The sequence below is a fragment of the Heteronotia binoei genome, chromosome 2 (genome assembly GCF_032191835.1).
Source record: "Heteronotia binoei isolate CCM8104 ecotype False Entrance Well chromosome 2, APGP_CSIRO_Hbin_v1, whole genome shotgun sequence".
NCBI classification, from domain to species: domain Eukaryota; kingdom Metazoa; phylum Chordata; class Lepidosauria; order Squamata; family Gekkonidae; genus Heteronotia; species Heteronotia binoei.
Window position 1 is genome coordinate 17,674,131 of NC_083224.1, and position 22,175 is coordinate 17,696,305.

Consider the following 22,175-nt stretch of genomic DNA (forward strand, 5'->3'; position numbering starts at 1 on the left):
TCCGTGGGCCCCCAAGGGCCTCCCTCTAGGTCACCGGGACCCCCGTTCGGGAAACTCGTATCTCACCGCTGCCACCAAATGTGTTACTTGTAGAGTTTGCCCAAGCACTCGAACCAAATGACAACTCTCACACTCCAGGGTCCATCAAGGATCGTTTATTAGTAGCGTGGTTTGCAAAGCACAGAGAGTCCGGATAGGGCAGTCCCACCCGTCGACTCTGCTCTCTGTGACGCAGCACAGACCTCTTATCCCTTGCCTATGCCCTCGTGGAGCCCACCGATTGGTGAGCTCCCTCACAATCTGCCTAGTGATAGCGCGCGCATGCCCTGAAGCATCTCGACCCGTTACCTTCCCCCCCCTTTTCCCTATCTATTGTCGCTTAACGGTTTTCTTGTTCCACCCTATGATTCATCTGGTTAAGCCATTTTCTGCCACATTTTGCTGGCAGTGCACACTTCACCTTTCAGACTTAGAGTTCAACAACCACTTCCTCTTTCAGTTCCTTCTTAGAGACCTGATCTTGTCATGATCTGAGGCCTAGTGTGGCCTCGAGGCCAGGGAGAAGCCTGTGTAGGAGTAGTTACAGGGGCCTAGTTTTCCCAGGATTCCTGATGTCCCTCTGATTGGGTGGCAGGGTTTTTGAGGGAAAAGGAGCCCAAGAAGGGGTGAGACCTGAGAGAAAAGCATGAATATGTTTGGCTGGAAAGAGAGGTTGTTCTCTCTGCTGAGGCTGGTCTGGAGGGGGGTGCAGCTGTAGAGAAATCCCTCACCCTAAGGAGGTGGTGAATTCTGGTATTAGAGGAAGGGGATGTATAGATAGGTTGGGGGTGTTTATTTCTTTGCACCAACCTTTACTGTTTCTTTATTCACTGTGGCACTCAAAGTCTTCACTACTCTCTTATTGTTTGAACACTTATAATAAATCTGTTTTTAAACTGCCTGTGTCCTCACATCTCCTTGGTCACAGTTAAAAGGTATTTGTTAATAAGGAAGAGATGTGAGTTGGGTAGGTGCTCTGGACCCTTCCACTCAGGCCCTTAGCAGAGTGGCGGCCAGGGCTACCTCGCCCGCTAGGCAAACGAGGCAGTTGCCTAGGGCGCCGGAAGGGTGGGGACACCAAACTGCCCCCCTCCCGGTGACCCAGGCAAGTGCCTAGTTTGCTTGCCTCCTCTGAGCACCTGCCACCGCCCATCCTTTCCTGCACCGCGTCCCACCCCCCATTCTGCTCTGAGGCGCCCCCTCTTCCGTCGCTGTCCGATGTACACTCTGTCCCACCCCGCCGCGACGCCCACCCGCCCCCTCCTCCCATCCCTTCCCATTGCCGCCCACCCAATGCATGCCGCATCGGGGCTGGCAGGGCTCCGGCGCAGCTCTATGATTGTGCGGGAGGTGGCGACGGAAAGGGAGGAGGAGTAGGGGTGGGTGGGCGTCTTGGCGCGGCACCTGGGGGGGTGGGATGGAGTGTGCATCGGACGGGCAGAGGAAGAAAGGGAGGAGGAGGAGAGGGTGACTGGGTGTCTTACTGATGGGAGTAAGATGACAATTATAATTCAAGCAGCATGTTAGAATAGATGCTGAGCTAATATAATTTAGTACACCTTCTGAAGATGTCAGGGATGCGTGGTATATGGAAAGTTCGGTGGGGTAGGGCGGGATATAAATCGAATAAATAAATAAAATAAAAATAAAATAAAGTTATGCAAATGAATTGTGCCAGTGAGCTCTGGCATCTCTTCTACAAAATGACCTGTGCTTTCACTCCTTCCCCCCCCCCTCATTTTTCTACCTCCCTTCTGTTCTTTTTCTTCATTCTCTGTATCTTTGTATTTCTGTCTTACATCCACTGGAGTGACTTTGTGACCAACACTGAAGTCCTCAAGCGGGCAGAGGTTACCAGCATCGAGGCACTGCTGTTGAAGACGCAGCTGCGCTGGGCAGGGCATATTTCTAGGATGGAAAACCACCGCCTTCCCAAGATTGCCCTGTACGGCGAACTCTCCACCGGCCATCGAAATAGAGGGGCACCAAAGAAGAGGTACAAGGACTCCTTGAAGAAATCCCTTAGCACCTGTCACATCAACCATCACCAGTGGTCTGACCTAGCCTCAGATCGCAAAGCATGGAGGCACACCATCCACCAGGCTGTCTCTTCCTTTGAGAACACACGCATAGCTGGTCTTGAGGACAAAAGGAGATTGAGGAAGAATCGCACTGCTACAGGACCAACCCTAAATCAGACTTTTCCCTGCAGCCGCTGTGGCTGGACCTGCCTGTCCCACATTGGTCTTGTCAGCCACCAGCGAGCCTGCAGCAAACGTGGACTATTGCCAGCCACCAGCGAGCCTGCAGCAAACGTGGACTATTGCACCCTTCTTAAATCTTCGTTCGCGAAGCCAAGCCGAGAGAGAGGCAGTGATCACACACACTAAATAGTGCTCTTTCAATTAGGGTTGCCAGGTCCAGTTCAAGAAATATCTGGGGACTTTGGGCATGGGATCAGGAGACTTTGGAGGTAGGAGGAATCAGGGTGGAGACAGGAGCAAAGTTGTGACCAGCACAGTTGAGCTCTGAAGGGAGTTATGACCATCACATTTAAAGGGACTGTGCTTTTAAATGCCTTCCCTTCATTGGCAATATGATAGGGGCACCTTCTTTTGGGGCTCATTGAATTGGACCCCCTGGTCCAATCTTTTTGAAACTTGAAGGGTGTTTTGAGGAGAGGCGCCAGATGCTATGTTGCAAATTTGGTGCCTCTACCTCAAAATTTACAACCGTGAACTTTCTAACGAGTTTACTGTGTGAACTGGCAAGATCCAGATGGAAAGTGCTTTGAAACTGCTTTGTTTAACATGCGTGATTATAGCCTATGTCCGTCTACCTTCCTTTCATATCTCCTTGGCTGTTTCTACACAACAAAAAATCCTGTCTGTGCATATTTAAAAGCAATTGTTTACATTGCATATCGCTGCTGCTTCTGTCTTGCTTTGCGATTTCTAAAAGTCTTCTATTTTTATTTTTTTGGAATGGGCAACGAAAATGCTGTCCTGGAGTTGCCCTGCAGTTCCCAAGAGTACTTTTGAACGAGTGTTTCCCTGAACATCCATCGTAGAACTTTCCCTCCGAGTTTTAAAGTTCCTCCCCAAAGCCCCATCCATCGTTCACTTGCGAGAGCACTGATTCTGGAAGTCACTAGGTGTGCTGCTCAGAAGTCCGGGCTGCAGTCACCTTCAAGGAAAGGCAGCTGGGCGGGACATCTGTGCAGCTTCTCCCAAGCCAGGCTTCCTTTGTAAGGGAGACGCAACTCAGAGGAGAATGCGCCCTGCCCCACTGCTCTTGATCTTCAAGGTGAACACAGAAGGGCATTTGAACCTGAGTCTCCCAGATTCTAGCCCAGGAATTTCAAAGATACGGCCTGCAGGGTAGATCGGTATCCTTAAGGCCTCAGATCCTTCTTGCAAGCAACGTGCTCTCTTGCTCCCTTTGCTGGGGCTGCCGCCGCCACTGTTTTGCAGCTGGCTTTTGCCCAGCTCGCTCTTCCTGGTTCCTACTTCATGTGAGAGAGATCCAAACAAAGCCTCACATGCCTGCATTGGCTGTGCACTCCTCTTTTGGGAGAATGGGAGGGGGAGAGAAGGCAAAAATGAAAGGGAGTGCTTGTGCAGGAGAAAGAGTAAAGCTTGACTACCGTGGTTCCTTTAAGACCAGCAACATAAGAGAAGCCATGTTGGATCAGGCCAATGGCCCATCCAGTCCAACACTCTGTGTCACATAAGAACATAAGAGAAGCCATGTTGGATCAGGCCAATGGCCCATCCAGTCCAACACTCTCTGTCACATAAGAACATAAGAGAAGCCATGTTAAATCCGGCCAATGGCCCATCCAGTCCAACACTCTGTGTCACATAAGAACATAAGAGAAGCCATGTTGGATCAGGCCAATGGCCCATCCAGTCCAACACTCTGTGTCACATAAGAACATAAGAGAAGCCATGTTGGATCAGGCCAATGGCCCATCCAGTCCAACACTCTCTGTCACATAAGAACATAAGAGAAGCCATGTTAAATCCGGCCAATGGCCCATCCAGTCCAACACTCTGTGTCACATAAGAACATAAGAGAAGCCATGTTGGATCAGGCCAATGGCCCATCCAGTCCAACACTCTGTGTCACATAAGAACATAAGAGAAGCCATGTTGGATCAGGCCAATGGCCCATCCAGTCCAACACTCTGTGTCACACAGTGGCCAAAAAAATTATATATATACACACACTGTGGCTAATAGCCACTGATGGACCTCTGCTCAATGTTTTATTTCTGGTATAAGCTTTCATTCTTCATCTTTTCCCCCCTTTCAATTTTTGCATTTTGTGACCCATATTCACTGTCCAGTCACAGACTGTGGCCATAGCTACAGATGGCACTGCAAACATTCATGAGGGTCCCTTTAAAATCATCTAGACCAGGGGTGGCCAAATTTGCTTAATGTAAGAGCCACAATGAATAAATGTCAGATGTTTGAGAGCCACAAGACATGAACATCAGATGTTTGAGAGCCACATATCAGGAAGGGAGGAAGGAAGGAAAATAGATGGGGGAGGGAGGGGGAGGAAGAGATAGAAAGAAAGCAACTTCAACTTTAAATACATTCTCCAAGCTGCTGGCTGGCTCGGCTTGGAGAAGTCATTTGAAGAGAGAAATGCCTTCTCCATGCTGGCCAACAGGGTGGTGGGGGCTTCAAGAGCCGCACAATATGTGTGAAAGAGCCGCATGTGGCTCCCAAGCCGCAGTTTGGCCACCCCTGATCTAGACCCAGCTTTCACGCAGCCCCCCTTTTTCTTAACCTTCCCCACTGCCTCCTGTTTGCGCACCTCTGGCCAGCTGCCTTGGGTGACAGTAAAGGGGGAACTTTTTGGTCTAAACGTCAGAAGAGATCACATTCTATACCAGCAAATCCCTTCCTGGAAACTTCATTAAGAATATGGGATATGCTAAGGAGGTGGATTGCGCCTGGTATTTCTCTAATATGTAGCTTTTTTAACCAATATTGGTCCCCACAATTCATTAAGGCTAGCTCTAGCCATCCGTGGGGGATTAAGGGGTTGGATAGAATTGGATTCAACAGAATAATAATATTACTAAGGAACAAGCAGAAGAGAAATTAGGAGGTAATATCAATTGGTATCAATACCTTCAAGTTCAGAATATGGTTCGCTCTCTTCGGAGGAAAGAAACCATTAGATATAAATTGACGTCATTTGAAGTCCTGCTTAAAGAGGAGGGCATTGGCAAGAAATGTTTGCTTTCTAAAATATATAATTATTTAGTTGACTCCATTCATGTAGATAGATCCAAGTAGGCAGCCGTGTTGGTCTGAAGTAGTAGAACAAAACAGGAGTCAAGTGGCACCTTTAAGACCAACTTAGTTTTATTTTGAACATAAGCCTTTGTGTGCTCTTAAGCACACTTCATCAGACGAGAAATCTGGCACAGTGAGCAGAGCCATACATAACTGGTAGGCAGTGGCTCAGAATGCAAAATGGTACAGATTTAAGATCCAATGACAGAAATGTAAAATTATCTGGTAGGCAGTGGTTTAGAATGTAAAATGGTACAAATATAAGATCCAATGACAGAATAGTGAAATTAACAAATTGAACAAACCTTTGATCTGAGTGGCATGAGCATGTGAAAGCAACAAAACAGTAGTATGTCAAAATGTGCCTGTGTTTGTCAATGACTTTATTGCTATAAACCTGGGCCAAAAGGAAGGAATTTCTATCTCTGTTTTCCCATCCAACTAACCCACCTTTAAACATGCAACATACATATAGTTTGTCATTAGGAGAAAAATACATTAAAATATAGTGGGAGATGGGTTCAATATATGTAACGGGATAAACAACCAATATCCCTGTTTGAGTGTGTCCATACAGCTAAAAGAGAAATACAGTGGATAGTGATGAAGAACATCACTATCCAATGTATTTCTCTTTTAGCTGCTCAATTTGTTAACCTGGGGATTGGCAACCCTAGACTCTTTAGGGGAAGGGAAGGGAGCCTTTTTCCCGGAGCTCTGCAGCCGCGAAAGAGTTAAAACAGCCGCGCTGTTTGCGAGAGAGGCCGAGGAGGGGGAGGGCGGAGACAAAGTGCAAGGGGTGGGGTGAGGGTCAAGCGGACAAGCAAACGAAGCCCGGGAAACTCCCTCCCCAGGAAGTCCTTTGGGTCTCCGAAGACAGGCATTCGGATCTCCCCACGTGTTGGGGGTGGAGGGGTGGGGAGGCGTTTGAATCCTTTTCCGACCTGATGCTCTAAGTAAGTAATAGAATCATTGAGTTGGAAGAACCTCCAGGGTCATCTAATCCAACCCCCTGCACAATGCAGGAAACTCACAAACACCTCCTCCTAAATTCACAGGATCTTCATTTGCTGTCAGAGCTCTGTTTAAAAACCTCCAAGGAAGGAGAGCCCAGCACCTCCCAAGGAGGAAGCCTGTTCCACTGAGGAATCACTCTAACAGTCTGGAAGTTGTTCCTAGTGTTGAACCGGAAACTCTTGATTTAATTTCAACCCATGGGTTCTGGTCCTACCTTCGGGAAGGTAGGAATTGTAGGCTATTTCTTAATAGCTAGCATATTATGTATTGTTTTTGTAAATTGTTTGTTATATGCATCCAGTGATCTAAATTGGATACTTGTAAACGTTGTGCTGGAGAAGACTCTTGAGAGTCCCTTGGACTTCAAGAAGATCCAATCAGTCAGTCCTAAGGGAAATCAACCCAGACTGTTCCCTGGAAGGTCAGATGCTGAAGCTGAAGCTCCAATACTTTGGCCACCAAATGAGAAGCGAGCACTCCCTGGAGAAGATCCTGATGCTGGGAAAGAAGAAGGGGACGGCAAAGGAGGAGATGGCTGGACAGCGATGTAACTAACATGAATTTGAGCAGACTTCAGAGGATGGTGGAAGACAGGAGGGCCTGGCGTGACTTTGTCCATGGGGTCACAAAGAGTCAGACTCGACTGTGCGACTGAACAACAACAAAAAAAGTTGTGATGTGACCTAACCCCATAGTCAGAAATGACTGTCGGTTGCACAGGAGACTATATTTACCTTTTAAGATAGATTTATATTTTTATTATTTATTTTCCCTATGCTCCCTTTGCATTGATAAGATTCAATAAAATCAAATCTATCGCAATACATATATATAGAGAGAGAGAAAGGGGGGGGGGAACCTGCCACCCCCTACTAGGGTTGCCAACTCCTGGGTGGGAAATACCTTAAAGGTTTTTTTTGGGGGGGGGGGGTTCCTGCGGCGCTTGCTGGGGTGGGGGGGGGGGGTCCGCAAGCTTTGCAAGACGATCTGGTGCAGGGGTGGCCAATGGTAACTCTCCAGTTGTTTTTGCTTACAACTCCCATCAGCCCCAGCCAGCATGGCCAATGGCTGGGGCAGATGGGAGTTTTAGGCAAATACATCTGGAGAGCTGCCATTGGCCACCCCTGTAGAAGATGGGAGGGGGGAGCAAGCCAGGCCATCCTCCCAGGGCTGGACCTACATATTTTTTGAGGCAAGAGTAAAAAAAATGGTGTGGGAGGGGCAGCACCAGCGCTAGAGAGGGGGAAACTTGGCGCTGCTTTTTCCACCCGGCTCGTTTCCCCGGGATGGCAGCAGCGAGGGGCAGGTAAAGGGCAGCCGCATCCTTCCCTTCCCGCACCCCAGGGCCGGCGCTCGTCTGCTGCAGCTGCTCCTCCTCTTGAGGAAGTGTCCTCCCCTCTTCTCCTCCTCTTCCTCCCCCATTTTCCACCGAGCCTGCCCGCCTTCAGCTGCACAACTCCTGGGGTAAGATTGCCAAGTCTGACTCGAGAAATATCTGGGGACTTTGGGGGTGGAGCTAGGAGAAAACCGTATTGAAGGAAAGCATTACTCTTAAGAATACCCAATAAATGATGCAAAATTACACAACAAGATACCCACTTACAGCAAAATAGACCCCAAATTCATCCAAGTGACTCTGTGAAGCCTTTTGTTCAGTGCTTCCCTATTCCTTGAGTAGAGACGCCCTCTTGAATAATTAAGTTTTACATAGTTTGCAGAAAGCCGAGAGTGTGAGAGTCTTCATGACCTTCTCAGGCACACCAGCTTGGTGTGGTGGTTAAAGAGTGGTGGGTTCTAATGGGGAAGCCCTTTCCAGTCACTTTATCCTGGGCTCCAGTTTACCTTCAGATATACCCTCTAAAGTAGCCCCCAATAATTCAGCCAGATAACTTTGTGAAGCCATTTGTACAGTGCTACCCTATTGCTTTGGTAAAGAAGCCCTCTTGAATGATTAAGTTTTACATAGTTCAGACATTTTAAGTCTTACATGGCCTGGGACTGACATATCTACGGGATCACCTCTCCCCATATATGCCCCCAAAGATAATTACGATCCAGCTCACAACATCTGCTGACTTTCCCTAGCCCGAAGGATGTCCGACTTGCCTCAACCAGGACCTTTTGGGTCATGGCCCCGACCTGGTGGAATCAGCTTCATATGGATAACTGGGCCTTCACTGAATTCCTACCTTTCCACAGAGTCTGCAAAATAGAGCTATTCCGCTAGGCCTTTGGTTGAGGCGGTGAGCATCCTATCCCATTGGCTGGCCCATACTGCGAGGTCACCTCAGCTGCGATATTACCCTTTATTTTAATTACTGTTTTTAGACCTCCAGTATGTTTTATGTACCCAACCGAGCTGTCATCGATAACATATCTATAATCTATTTATAATTGTTACAATTTATTGTTTTATACTGGTTTGATTTTATAACTTATTGTTTTATACTGATCTTATTCTAAATGGACATTTAAATTGTCACCCCCCGTTATCCACCCTGAGCACGTACTTGGGAAAGGTGGAACATAAATTACCTAAATAAATAAATAAACAAACCAAATAAATAGTTTGGGGAAAGAAGAAGAAGAAGATAGAAGATATTGGATTTATATCCCGCCCTCCACTCCGAAGAGTCTCAGAGTGGCTCACAATCTCCTTTCCCTTCCTCCCCCACAACAGACACCCTGTGAGGTGGGTGGGGCTGGAGAGGGCTCTCCCAGCAGCTGCCCTTTCAAGGACAACCTCTGCCAGAGCTATGGCTGACCCAAGGCCATTCCAGCAGGTGCAAGTGGAGGAGTGGGGAATCAAACCCGGTTCTCCCAGATAAGAGTCCGCACACTTAACCACTACACCAAACTGGCTCTCCTCAAGGAGAGCCAAGGGAGTGGGTGCCTTCCAGACCCCCTCAGGCACACCAGCTTGGGGAAGTAGTTAAAGAGTGGTGGACTCTAGTGGTTACCAGTCACTTTGTCCTGGCTCCAGGTTACCTTGAGATGTACCCACAAGACAGACTGAGCCCCAGAAAATGGAAGCCAAGCTCATGACATCCACAACAATTTTTTTTTTAAAAAGTTAATACTGGTGCTTTTTGTTGCCTGAAGGACTAAACAAATGCCAGGACCACGGAGGTTTTACAACCAGGAAATAAAAAGAAAATACTCTCAGTGTACAAAACAATATCAAAACATAATTAAAGTGATTCTTTCTTTATAATACAAAATTACAGTGACAACAATATAAATTTACAGTGAACAAAAATACCATCCTATGGTATTTATGTTGTTGTCACTATAATTTTGTATTGTAAAGAAGGAATAGCTTTAATTATATTTTGATATTGTTTTGTACATGGAGAGTATTTTCTTGTTATTTCCTGAAGGACTAAACAGGCATATCTTTAAAAGTTTGGTATGTAATCTACCAAAAGAGCCCTGGAGCACAGAGTGGTAAGATGCAGTATTGCACTCCAAAGCTCTGCTCATGACCTGAGTTCGATCCCAGCAGAAGCTGGGTTCAGGTAGCCAGCTCAAGGTTGACTCAGCCTTCTATCTTTATGAGGTTGGTCAAATGAGTACACAGCTTGCTGGGGGGAAAGTGTACATGACTGGGGAAGGCAATGGCAAACTACCCCATAAAAAGTCTACCATTAAAATGTTATGCTACGATGTCACCCCAGAGTCGGAAACGACTGGTGCTTGCATGGGGGACTACCTTTACCATTTTTAATGTAATATACTACAGTGACATTAATCCTCATCAACAAACTACAAGGACGCTCCTTCTGATGCACTGGGGTAATCCTTAGGTGATTCTTCACCAGGGACAGTGATGTAACTCTGTTTTCTTTTCTTCCTGCCTTTCTGATATCTTTCCCTCTGCCTCTTCACAGCCAAGTGAATGAGAGTGTCTTTCCGGAGTCAGAGGCAACCCAAGAGAAAGGGGAAGGAGATGGAAGAGAAGGACCCCGAAGGCCTTGGAACTGGGAAGATATCAAAGAAAGATCCCCATTCCCTCCAAGCAGGGAGTGGTGCTGAATTTTGGGGAAGAGCTGTGCCAGAGATCTTGGTTCAGGACCCTGTGACCCCAGATGTACGCAGCCGATGCTTCCGGCAGTTCAGTTACCAGGAGGCTGATGGGCCCCGAGAGGTTTGCAGCCGGCTCCACGGACTTTGTAAGGACTGGCTGGAGCCAGAGAGGCGCACCAAGAAGGAGATGGTGGACCTGGTGATCCTGGAGCAGTTCCTGGCCATCCTGCCGCAGGAAGTGCAGTGCTGGGTGAGAGGATGCGGGCCAGAGACCAGTTCCCAGGCAGTGGCCCTGGCCGAAGGTTTCCTCCTGAGTCAGGCAGAGGAGAAGAGGCAGGCACAGCAGGTGAGGGGCTTTCAGTCGCTCCGCTCAAGCAATGAGCTTCTCCTAAGGATTCTTGCCAGCTATTTCTCTGTGAGTGTGTGAACTGCCATCAAGTGCTTCCAACTTATGGCATCCGTAGGAAGGTCTTCTACTTAACAGCCTTCTCAGGTCTTGCAGATGGAGGTCTGTGGCTTCCTTGATTGAGTCAGTCCATTACATGTTGAGACTTCCTCTTTTCCTGCCGCCTTCCACTTCCCTTAGAATTTTTGTCTTTCCCAGTGCCTCCTGTCTTCTTGTAATGTCACAAAATCCGATAGCCTCAGTTAAGTCATTTTAGCTTCTAGGGAGTGTTGAGCCTTGATTTGATCTAGAACCCACTTATTTGTCTTTTTGGCAGTCCACGGCATCTGTAGAAACTCTCTCCTCCAACATCGCAAAGAATCAACATTCTTTCTGTTAGCTTTCTTCCTTGTCCAGCTTTCACACTCACACATAGTAATGGGTGACTTGCTCCTTGTCACCAGTGACCGATACTCCCTCTAAGCTGCGGAGTCTTGTGAGCAAAAACTTTGCTTTGTGAGCTACTGGCATTAAAGTCGCGAGTGAGTGATTTGGCTATTGCATAAATTAGTTTGCTCTGGGGCCGTTTTTCTAGAGTGAATACAAAAATGTGTGGGCCAGAGGCTAAAAAACTGTGAGCTAGCTCACACTGACTCAGTTGAGAGGGAACACTGCCAATGGCATGTCTATACATCTTCAGAATGTTTTCTCGCTCCTTCATGGCTGCCTTTCCCAGTCTCAGTCTCCTGATTTCTTGTTTGCAAGTCTCCCTTTTAGCTGATGGAACCTAGGAACACAAAACCTTGAACAATTTCAGTTTCTTCACCATCAAGAAGAAGAAGATATTAGATTTATATCTCGCCCTCCACTCCGAATCTCAGAGCGGGTCACAATCTCCTTTATCTTCCTCCCCCCACGACGGCCTGTGAGGTGGGTGGGGCTGAGAGGACTCTCACAGTAGCTGTCCTTTCAAGGACAACCTCTGACATGGCTGACCCAAGGCCATTCCAGCAGGTGCAAGTGGAGGAGTGGGGAACCAAACCCGGTTCTCCCAGATAAGAGTCCGCACACTTAACCACTACACCAGCCTTAAATTTCTGAAATCTCCCTCTAATAATTATTTTTGTCTTCTTGATGTTCAGCTGTAATCTTCCTTTAGCACTTTCTGCTTTAGCCTCCATGAGTAATTACTTCAGGTCTTCAGTCCTTTGTGCCAATCATGTGAAGTCATGTGTTTATCTCAGTTAATGTTCCTCCGTCTTTATCTAAATCAAATCCAGTTTTCCTTATGATATGTACTACATAAAGATCGTAGAGACAGGGAGATAAAATACATCTTAGTCTGGCACCCTTGCCAATTGGGAAATCTTCTGTTTTTCCATATCCTGTCCTACCAGTGGCCTCTTGCCCAGAGTTCAAGTTTTGCATCAGAACTATTGGATGTTGTGGCACACCCATTTCTTTTAAAACCAACCATAGCTTTTCCTGATCCCCACAGTCACAAGCTGCTTTTGTTCTGAAATTCTCTCCTACGCTTCATTAAACCACTTAAATTTGCAATATGATCTCAAGTTCCTCTTCCTTTTGTGAATTCACCAGGAATAGAACATCTGGCATATCTCTTTCAATAGATGACAACAATCCTTGTTGTAAAACGTTGAGCACCAGCTTAGATTTGCATGAGGAATTCATGTAATGGTCCAATAGTGGCTACAGTCTTTGGCGTCTCCATTTCTTCAACTGGAATGTAAAGTAAATGTTTCCAGTCTGTGGGCCGTTATTTTGTTTTCCATCTTTGTTAGTGTATTCTTGCTACGATTTTGACAGACTCCTTTTCTGTGGCTTGAAATAGACCTACTGATATTTCATCTCCTGCTGGTGATTTGTTTCCCCCAGTTGTTCTCGGTGCATCTTAAGTTTGTAAAACCAGCCCTAGTTCTTGCCCCTGTGGTTATAGCAACTCTGGCGGTGGAGTCAGGAATCATAGAGTCATAGAATCATAGAGTTGGAAGGGATCTCTAGGATCCTCTAGTCCAACCCCCTGCACCAGGGGTCCTCAAACTTTTTAAATAGGGGGCCAGTTCACTGTCCCTCAGACGGTTGGAGGGCCGGACTGCCGTTACTGTACAAGGCCGCGGGCCGTCAGTTCTCCGTCTTCTGCATCTCTCTCCCTTCCCCACACCACACATCACGGCCTGGGAACTCACCTCACTTCGGTATCACCTCACACTCTGTCTCCGCCGCCTCAGCCCAGTGCCGGAAGTGTGCGTTGCTAACGCGAGTTCAGGTCGAACGTCACTTCTGGTCTGATTTTGCCATAACCCGGCGGGCCGCATAAACGTCCTCAGCGGGCCGCATCTGGCCCGCGGGCCGTAGTTTGAGGACCCCTGCCCTGCACAATGCAGGAAACTCACAAACACCTCCCCCTAAATTCACAGGATCTTCATTGCTATCAGATGGCCATCTAGCCTCTGTTTAAAAACCTCCAAGGAAGGACAGCCCACCACCTCCCAAGAAAGCCTGTTCCACTGAGGAATTGCTCTAACGGTCAGGAAGTTCTTTCTAATGTTGAGCCGGAAACTCAACCCATTGGTTCTAGTCTTACCTTCTAGGGCCACAAAAAACAATTCCACACCATCCTCTATAGGACAGCCCTTGGAGCCTGGGAGTGGGTCCGGATCCATCTCTTCAGCCTGTTCCAGTCCTTCTCTTACCCCTCTCCCTTGCTGTTGTTTCAGATGTGGGGAGGATCCGTGAAGGCAGAAGCAGAGTTCTCTGAGGCAGAGCGAGCTCCGTCAGAGGAAGGTCAGAGGGCGCAGGCCCAGGAGTGTGCCCAAGATGGTAAGTGGTAAGGGTGCCTCCTGCCCAGAGGGGATTGGGGCTCTTGCTTGGCAGAAGTTTCAGGACAGGAGAAAAGGGAACTACTTCGTCAGACTACATAGACTGGTGTTCTGGGAAATAGTGCCAAAGGATGTCATGATGGCCACTCCACTTTAAGGGGAAGTATAGAGATTCATGGAGAGCAATTCCACTTGTATTTACGTTAATGGAAATGTGCATATCTCACCTTCCTTGCATTAGAAAGACTCAAGGTGGCTCAAAAAAGAAAAGGAAGACAAATCTGGGTGTAGCTATTAGCGTGACCAGCATGGCCCAGACTCCCCAAGGCCATCAGATCTCAGAACTTAAGAATGGTCAGCCTAGGCTTCCCAATTCCCAGGTCCCAGAGGGGGATCCCCCAGTTTTACAGGCTTCCCCCCTCCCCCAGCCAGCTGGCTGGCGGGGGAAGCCCCACCCCCTCAGCCATCATGCACCTCGATGAACGATTCCCATAGGGAATGATGGGGAATTGAGCTGTGGGTATCGGGGGCTCTGGGGGGGCCTGTTTTTTGAGATAGAGGCACCAAATTTTCAGTATAGCATCTAGTGCCTCTCCCCAAAATACCTCCAAGGTTTCAAAAATATTGGACCAGGGGGCCCAATTCTATGAGCCCCAAAAGAAGCTGCCCCTATCCTTCATTATTTCCTATGGAAGGAAGGCATTTAAAAAGATGCGCAGTCCCTTTAAATGTGATGGCCAGAACTCCCTTGAAGTTTAATTATGCTTGTCACACCCTTGCTCTTGGCTCCGCCCCAATGTCTCCTGGCTCCACCCCCAAAGTCCCCAGATATGTCTTAAATTGGACTTGGCAACCCTAGGTCAGCCCTGGTTAGTGTTAGGATTGGAGACCACCAAAGAAATTCAGGGCTTCTGTGCAGAGGCAGGCAATGGCACACCACCTCTGAATGTCTCTTGCCTTCAGGAACTGGCGTAACCATAACTTGTCTGTGACTTTGGCAGCAGTTTATACACTCATGAACAGTGGTCATTTTGTAGAAAAATAGGTGGTGGAGCTTTTCCAGGGATTGTTATGCAGCTGCACGTACTATTCAATGGACAAGGAGGTGGAACTCTCAGAAGGAGGAGGTGGAACTCAGAAAGGTTCAGGAGCTGTGCTCGTGTGAGCTCCCACTGAATCTGAGGCCTGCTCATACATACACACACCCTGTTCTGGGGCTGTAGATCACAGAATACCCATTGCCAAAGGCCAGTAATTTGGGCTCTGTGTTCCATCTTAAAGACTTTTCAGGGGCATCTGGGTGACAGTAAGAGGATACTGGATTAGGATGCCAGGCCAGAGCCTGCCCCCCCTGTGAGGTTTGAGGGAGAAGCATGGGGGGTGGACATGTTGTCATTTTCATGTCTCGTCCTGCCTAACACCTGAATATGAAGTCAGAGCATCAGCAGACACTCTGGAAGCACATTGGCAGCAGCCTAGAGTTTTAGCTAATGTGCTAAAATCACATGGGTTTATGACTCGATGTGATGGCTATGTGTTGTGTCACATGATTTCCAGTCACCTGTTTTTCTCCTGCCAGTCTGGACTCCAGGATGGGTAAGAAGGCCAAGGAGAAAATCTCATGCCTGGGCTTTTGGTCTGATCTAGCAGGGATACTGAAGCCATTTGAGCTCCAGGGCTCACAGGGCACATTTCAAGCCTCACAGAATCTGAAATCATGTATTGGCAGCGGTCATAACCCCCTGAGGTTTGTGGGTACCTGGGTCTTCTGTTCCACTCTCCAACCGCCATTACCAATTTTCTTGAGCATAAAGCAGACAAGTTTTCACAAGTCTGGAAAGTGGGATGTGTAAGCAAAGAAAATAGGACTTTGAGGCTAAAATTCTTCCTATTTTGTCTCCCTTTCAGGCAGCGAAGAGATGTTATCAAGCCGTATTCTTTGCAGAGAAGTGGAAATGCTCTCTCAACCTCTGGTTCAGGTAGGGGAGTAGAACAGGCGATACTCAGATACTCGTTCCTTTCTCAGGGAAAATCTCACTCCTGTTGTCTGAGGAAGAGAGGCTCTGTACAGCCCAGCCTTTATGCATACTGAGCTCTGCATCCTACAGCCTCACAAACTATCCCTGTGGAGAGTGTCAAGTCTCCGCTAGCATGATCTGTGATGAGGAAATCTGCTTTTTCTTTCAGTCTCCGTTTTCCTTTGAGGAGGTGGCCGTGTATTTCACCGTGGCGGAGTGGGGCCTGCTGGATCTGGGCCAAAAAGCCCTCTATAGGGAAGTCATGCTGGAGAACTATGAGAGCGTGGCTTTTCTGGGTAAGGATCTTTCATAAGTGTTAAAGGTGTGAATCACTGCCATTGGGATGATGCACGAATCAACAGCAATGTCTGTTTGTGAGGCGCGTGCAGGTAATTGGCCACCCCTGGGTGCCTGGAGAAGTTGAGGTGCCCATGAAAGTGATGTTCAGCAGGGCCAGGTAGAGCGATACAACCCACCCCACTGATCCAGGGGCAGCTGAGGCCAGTTTTGTGTCCATCACCCAAGTCAGAGAGGGTGTCGTGGCCTGAGTCCAAGAACGGGCTGAAATGCCCTCAGAAGGACTCTGGAAGGAGCCAGATCCTTATTTCTCAGTTGTCGGGCATTACAGCATCCCCTTCCCCAGATGGGATTTTGGCCATCCACTCTGACTGTTTCTCCGGAAGATTTGAAGAGACTATTTCCTTCCCCAATTAACTGGCAGCAGGTGGGTATCCTTTAAAGTTATGTCAAGGGACTGGGAAGGAATCCCCATGGGATCTTTCCTCTTCACATCTAAGCAACGCTTGTTTTGGTAGAATTCCCAAGCCCACTGAGTGAGGGGAGAGAGAGAGAGAGAGGCCTTCTGGGGCCTAGAATCTGGAGGCTCAGAAGCTCCTTCAGGGTCTGAGCTCACTTGTGGCTGTTGAGTGGCTGCACTAGCCTTAATACTGGGTATTCCAAGGAATGGGAGGTTAGATAAGACCAGCCCTGCTAGATGAGGCCAAAGGCACATCACCCCTTTCCTTCATTCTTCACATGGATGCCTTCAGGCCTTCCTATTTGGTGTATATGGGCCTGAGTGCTTCCTTGGGAGCTGTTCTGCCTTGCAGGGATGTTGTGCAGCAAGTAATCCCACCAGTTAACACTGCAACCCGGGGTAACTGGCTTAAGCCAAAGCACACAACAACCTCTGTTGTCGTGAGGTGGATCAGTCCTCATCCCAAGAGGGTAGAAGAAGGAGATATTGGATTTATATCCCACCCCATACTCTGAATCTCAGAGTATCAGAGCAGCTCACAGTCTTCTTTATTTTCCTCCCCCACAACAGACACCCTGTGAGGTGGGTGGGGCTGGAGAGGACTCTTGGAGAGCCAGTTTGGTGTAGCGGTTAAGTGTGCGGACTCTTATCTGGGAGAACCGGGTTTGATTCCCCACTCCTCCACTTGCACCTGCTGGAATGGCCTTGGGTCAGCCATAGCTCTGGCAGAGGTTGTCCTTGAAAGGGTGCTGATTATTACCTTTAAAGCCTTATATGGCCGAGGACCTGTTTACCTTAGGGACCATCTCTCCCCACACGTTCCCCAGAGGGTGCTTAGATCTGGGATGCAAAATCTATTAGTGATCCCCGGGCCGAGGGAGGCAAGATTGAAATCTACAAGAGAGAGAGCTTTCTCAATTGCTGCCCCCTATTGGTGGAATCAGCTGCTGGAAGAGGTTAGAGCCTTGTGGTACGTTGCCCAGATCCGCAAGGCCTGTAAGACAACGCTATTCCAGCTGGCCCTTAATTGATCAGGAATGACTGATAAGGTAGTAGGGAATGACACCTAATATATACTGAATGCCATCTGAAATGAAACTATATCAAATGATATTAGCATCAGGTTGTTTTAATTGTTTAATTTTAATTTATGATGTAAGTAATGTAAGTGAATTGTTTTGATTTTACTGGTTGTTAGCCACCCTGAGCCTGCTTTGACGGGGAGGGTGGGATATAAATCCAATAAACCTTGAACCTTAGTTAAGAATGATGATGCCAAAGAAAACTGGAGATGGACCAGAGAGGCAGGAGGAAAGCCACACAGGTAAGAGGAGGAATAAGCCCACACCTTCCCCAAAATGGGTCCTCCCTGAAACCCTAGTCCATGAAGAAAGGTCAGTCAACCAAAGAACAGACAATACACTGCAGGGAAAAGGGAATTGAAAGTATGGCATTTTCAAAGACTTTCATTCAGAGAATGAATGTCATTTTGCAGAAGCTTAGGAAAGCAATTGTGTAATTGCTTGGAATAGAACAGCTTCCATCATAGCACAGCCCTTACTTCACATCAAAGAAGTCATACAGGTGGGGAACCATGAAAACGGTAAGAGTCCCAACCAAGTGTCTCTGATGCAGGAAGCTTAATGTACATTCAAAATATTTATTATTGTACGCTACTGTAAAACAGAAGGAAGGCACTGAAATCTTTGGAGCGTGAATGAAAGTTCTCAGACCACCTTGTGTGGATTCTAACGGGAGATCTCTTTCTTTATTGCAGCAGGAGATGATCAGAGGAATGGGGAGGATGAGGAACTGCATCATCTGTCATCCGATGAAATCAAGAATGAAGATGTGAGAAGAAATGTCAGGACTCAAAGCATGTCTCAGAGGCAGGAATTCAGGCAAAGGGTAAAGAAGAGTGATAAATCCATTCCTTGCCAAGAGGGGGATTTCCAAGAAGTAATTCACAGGTTGGAGGAAATTTACAAGGGTATAAAGTGTGGAACGAACTTCTCAGATCAAACCCAATATAATATACATTTTTCAAAGCACAGTATAATGAAGGCATGTAAATGCTTTCATTGTGGAAAGTACTTCAGATACAAATCACAACTACTTGTGCACCAAAGGATCCACAATGCAGAGAGACATTTTAAACGTTCAGAGTTTGGAAAGAAATTCAGTCATAGTTTGTTTCTTAAACAGCACCAAAGAACCCACACAAGGGAGAAACCTTTTAAATGCTCAGAGTGTGGGAAGAGATTCATTTACAGTGGCAGTCTTCAATATCATCTAAGAACCCACACAAGGGAGAAGCCTTTTGAATGCTCAGAGGGTGGGAAGAGATCCAGTCGGAGTTTCCTTGTTAAACAGCATCATAGAACCCAAACAGTGGAGAAGCCTATTGAATGCTCACAGTGTGGGAAGAGATTCAGTCACAGTAGCAATCTTCTAAAACACCAAAGAACACACACAGGGGAGAAGCCTTATGAATGCTCAGAGTGTGGGAAGAGATTCAGTCAGAACAGCAATCTTCAAAGTCATCTAAGAACTCACACAGGAGAGAAACCTTTTGAATGCTCAGAGTGTGGGAAGACATTCAGCTACAATAGCAATCTTCAAAGTCATCTAAGAGCCCACACAGGAGAGAAACCTTTTGAATGCTCAGAGTGTGGGAAGAGATTCAGTCATAACAGTAGTCTTCAAAGTCACCTAAGAACCCACACTGGGGAAAAGCCTTTTGAATGCTCAGAGTGTGGGAAGGGATTCTGCTACAGTGGCCATTTTCAACTTCATCTAAGAACCCACACAGGAGAGAAACCTTTTGAATGCTTAGAGTGTGGGAAGAGATTCAGTCATAACAGTAGTCTTCAAAGTCACCTAAGAACCCACAATGGGGAAAAGCCTTTTAAATGCTCAGAGTGTGGGAAGAGATTCAGTCAGAGTAGCAATCTTCAAAGTCATCACAGAACCCACACAGGGGAAAAGCCTTTTGAATGCACAGAGTGTGCGAAGAGATTCAGTCGGAGTGGCAATCTTCGAAGTCATCAAAAAACCCACACAGGGGAGAAGCCTTTTAAATGCTCAGAGTGTGGGAAGAAATTCACTGACAGTAGCACTCTTCAACAACATCTAAGAACCCACAAAAGGGAGAAGCCTTTTGAATGCTCACAGTGTGGGAAGAGATTCAGCCACAGTTGCTATCTTCAACTGCATAAAAGATCCCACACAGGGGAGAAGCCTTTTGAATGCTCAGAGTGTGGGAAGAGATTCAGTCAGAACAGCAATCTTCAAAGTCATCTAAGAACTCACACAGGAGAGAAACCTTTTGAATGCTCAGAGTGTGGGAAGACATTCAGCTACAATAGCCATCTTCAAAAGCATCAGAGAAACCACAAAGGAGAGAAACCTTTTGAATGCTCAGAGTGTGGGAAGAGATTCAGTCATAATACCAATCTTCAAAGTCATCTAAGAGCCCACACAGGAGAGAAACCTTTTGAATGCTCAGAGTGTGGGAAGAGATTCAGTCAGAACAGTAGTCTTCAAAGTCATCTAAGAACCCACACAGGGGAAAAACCTTTTGAATGCACGGAGTGTGGGAAGAGATTCAGTTGGAGTAACAATCTTCGAAGTCATCAAAAAACCCACACAGGGGAGAAGCCTTTTGAATGCTCAGAGTGTGGCAAGAGATTTAGTGACACTAGCAAACTTCTCAGTCATCTAAGAACCCACACAGGGGAGAAGCCTTATGTATGCTCAGAGTGTGGGAAGAGATTCAAACACAGCAGCAGTCTTCAAAAGCATCATAGAACCCACACAGGGGAGAAGTCTTTTGAATGCCCAGAGTGTGGGAAGAGATTCAGTCAGAACAGTAGTCTTCAAAGTCACCTAAGAACCCACACTGGGGAAAAGCCTTTTGAATGCTCAGAGTGTGGGAAGAGATTCCGCTACAGTGGCCATTTTCAATTTCATCTACGAACCCACACAGGGGAGAAGCCTTTTGAATGCTCAGAGTGTGGGAAGAGATTCAGTCATAATAGCAGTCTTCAAAGTCATCAAAAAACCCACACAGGGGAGAAGCCTTTTAAATGCTCAGAGTGTGGGAAGAAATTCACTGACAGTAGCACTCTTCAAAATCATCTAAGAACCCACACAGGGGAGAAGCCTTTTGAATGCTCTGAGTGTGGGAAAAGATTCAGTCAGAGTAGCAATCTTCTAAGTCATCTAAGGACCCACACAGGGGAGAAGCCTTATGAATGCTCAGACTGTGGGAAGAGATTCAGTCACAGTGGCAGTCTCAAGTATCATCAAAGAACCCACACGGGGCAGAAGCCTTTTGAATGCCCAGAGTGTTGGAAGAGATTCATTCAGAGTGGTGATTTTCAAAGTCATCTACGAACCCACACAGGGGAAAAGCCTTTTGAATGCTCGGAGTGTGGGAAGAGATTCAGTCGGAGTGACAACCTTCGAAGTCATCTAAGAGCCCACACAGGAGAGAAACCTTTTGAATGCTCAGAGTGTGGGAAGAGATTTAGTGACACTAGCAATCTTCTAAGTCATCTAAGAACCCACACAGGGGAGAAGCCTTATGAATGCTCAGAGTGTGGGAAGAGATTCAAACACAGCAGCAGTCTTCGAAAGCATCAAAGAACCCACACAGGGGAGAAGCCTTTTGAATGCCCAGAGTGTGGGAAGAAATTTAGTCAGAGGAGCAGTCTTCATCTGCATAAAAGATCCCACACAGGGGAGAGCCTTTTGAATGTTCAGAATGTGGGAAGAGATTCAGTTGCAGTAGTAATCTTCAAAAGCATCAAGGAGTCCACCTAGGGCAAAAAGTTTCAGAATAGAAAGAGATTCAGTGTGGTTATCTTCAACAACATACAAGAAAGCACACAGGAGAAAAACCATTTCACTATTTTGCCTAAGGGTGTTGAACTCATTTTTTTTTACAATGATTTGACAGAAATGTTGCTTCATTGGGCCAGGACGTGTGTGCCCGACATTGTAATTCCAGGTTCCAGAGATATAAACTTTAGAATGAACCTCGGCCAACTCAATTAACAATATTATTTTTTACTCAATATATAAACATACTTAAAGAATGACATGCCTTATACTATTTCCTTTATTTAGCGGTCTTCAGTAACTAACATATCTGTCTCTGAATTACTGCATCGAAATCTAGAGTCAATGTCTGTTCTGTAGCAATCTTGAGTGTCCTGGTTAGGTCTGTATCTGTAATCTGAGAATGTACTTTTGAATTATGGACATTTATTCTAGAATGGAGATTTTTACAGACATACGTTGTTCCAAACATATACAGAATTTTAGAAGCAAAGTCTTAAGGTGGGAGTAGTTTGAACCCCAAAACTGATAACATTTACTAATACCAAGTTCAGAAAGCTTATTCGTCTCCATACAGCATCACATTGCTCTCCCACCAACCTGCGATTCATAGCATCTTTTGATTGATAGGTAAGGAGAAGTGTGAATGTCCCATTTTCCCAAATGTACTGACTAGCAATGTAGGCTCCACCTTCAGAACGCCTACCACTTTAGAGAAACTTTTCCTGTCCATCTCCCATCTCCCTTCCCCGCTTCTTGGCATAAGTAATCCGCTTCCCACTCCCCACTTCATTCTGTTATGTGTAGAGTTTGCCCAAGGACTCGAACCAAATGACAACTCTCACACTCCAGGGTCCATCAAGGAAGGTGTGGTGACCAGATTGATTGTGCCATTGGAAACACACAGGAGCCTTTGGCCATACATGTTGC

General features: G+C 46.8%; 2 protein-coding genes across 2 annotated transcripts in view; both read left to right on the plus strand.

Annotated features, from left to right (window-relative positions):
* Positions 1 to 22,175, plus strand: part of LOC132567242 (zinc finger protein 91-like) — a 257,261-nt gene that overhangs the window by 31,290 nt on the left and 203,796 nt on the right.
* On the plus strand, positions 10,324 to 21,499 carry LOC132567784 (zinc finger protein 665-like). Its single transcript, XM_060233472.1, has 5 exons — positions 10,324 to 10,464; positions 13,524 to 13,633; positions 15,534 to 15,604; positions 18,178 to 18,308; positions 18,774 to 21,499. Exons 1-5 carry the CDS (start codon positions 10,324 to 10,326, stop codon positions 21,225 to 21,227), a joined length of 2,907 nt encoding a protein of 968 aa, XP_060089455.1. The 3' UTR covers positions 21,228 to 21,499.

Excerpts from the sequence above, each read along its gene's own strand:
- LOC132567784 (XM_060233472.1), top strand. The coding sequence starts at position 10,324 with ATGGAAGAGAAGGACCCCGAAGGCCTTGGAACTGGGAAGATATCAAAG. Across the intron at positions 13,634-15,533 it reads TGTGCCCAAGATGGTAAGTG|GCAGCGAAGAGATGTTATCA; the intron begins GTAAGGGTGCCT and ends TCTCCCTTTCAG. Across the intron at positions 15,605-18,177 it reads TCTCTCAACCTCTGGTTCAG|CAGGAGATGATCAGAGGAAT; the intron begins GTAGGGGAGTAG and ends TCTTTATTGCAG.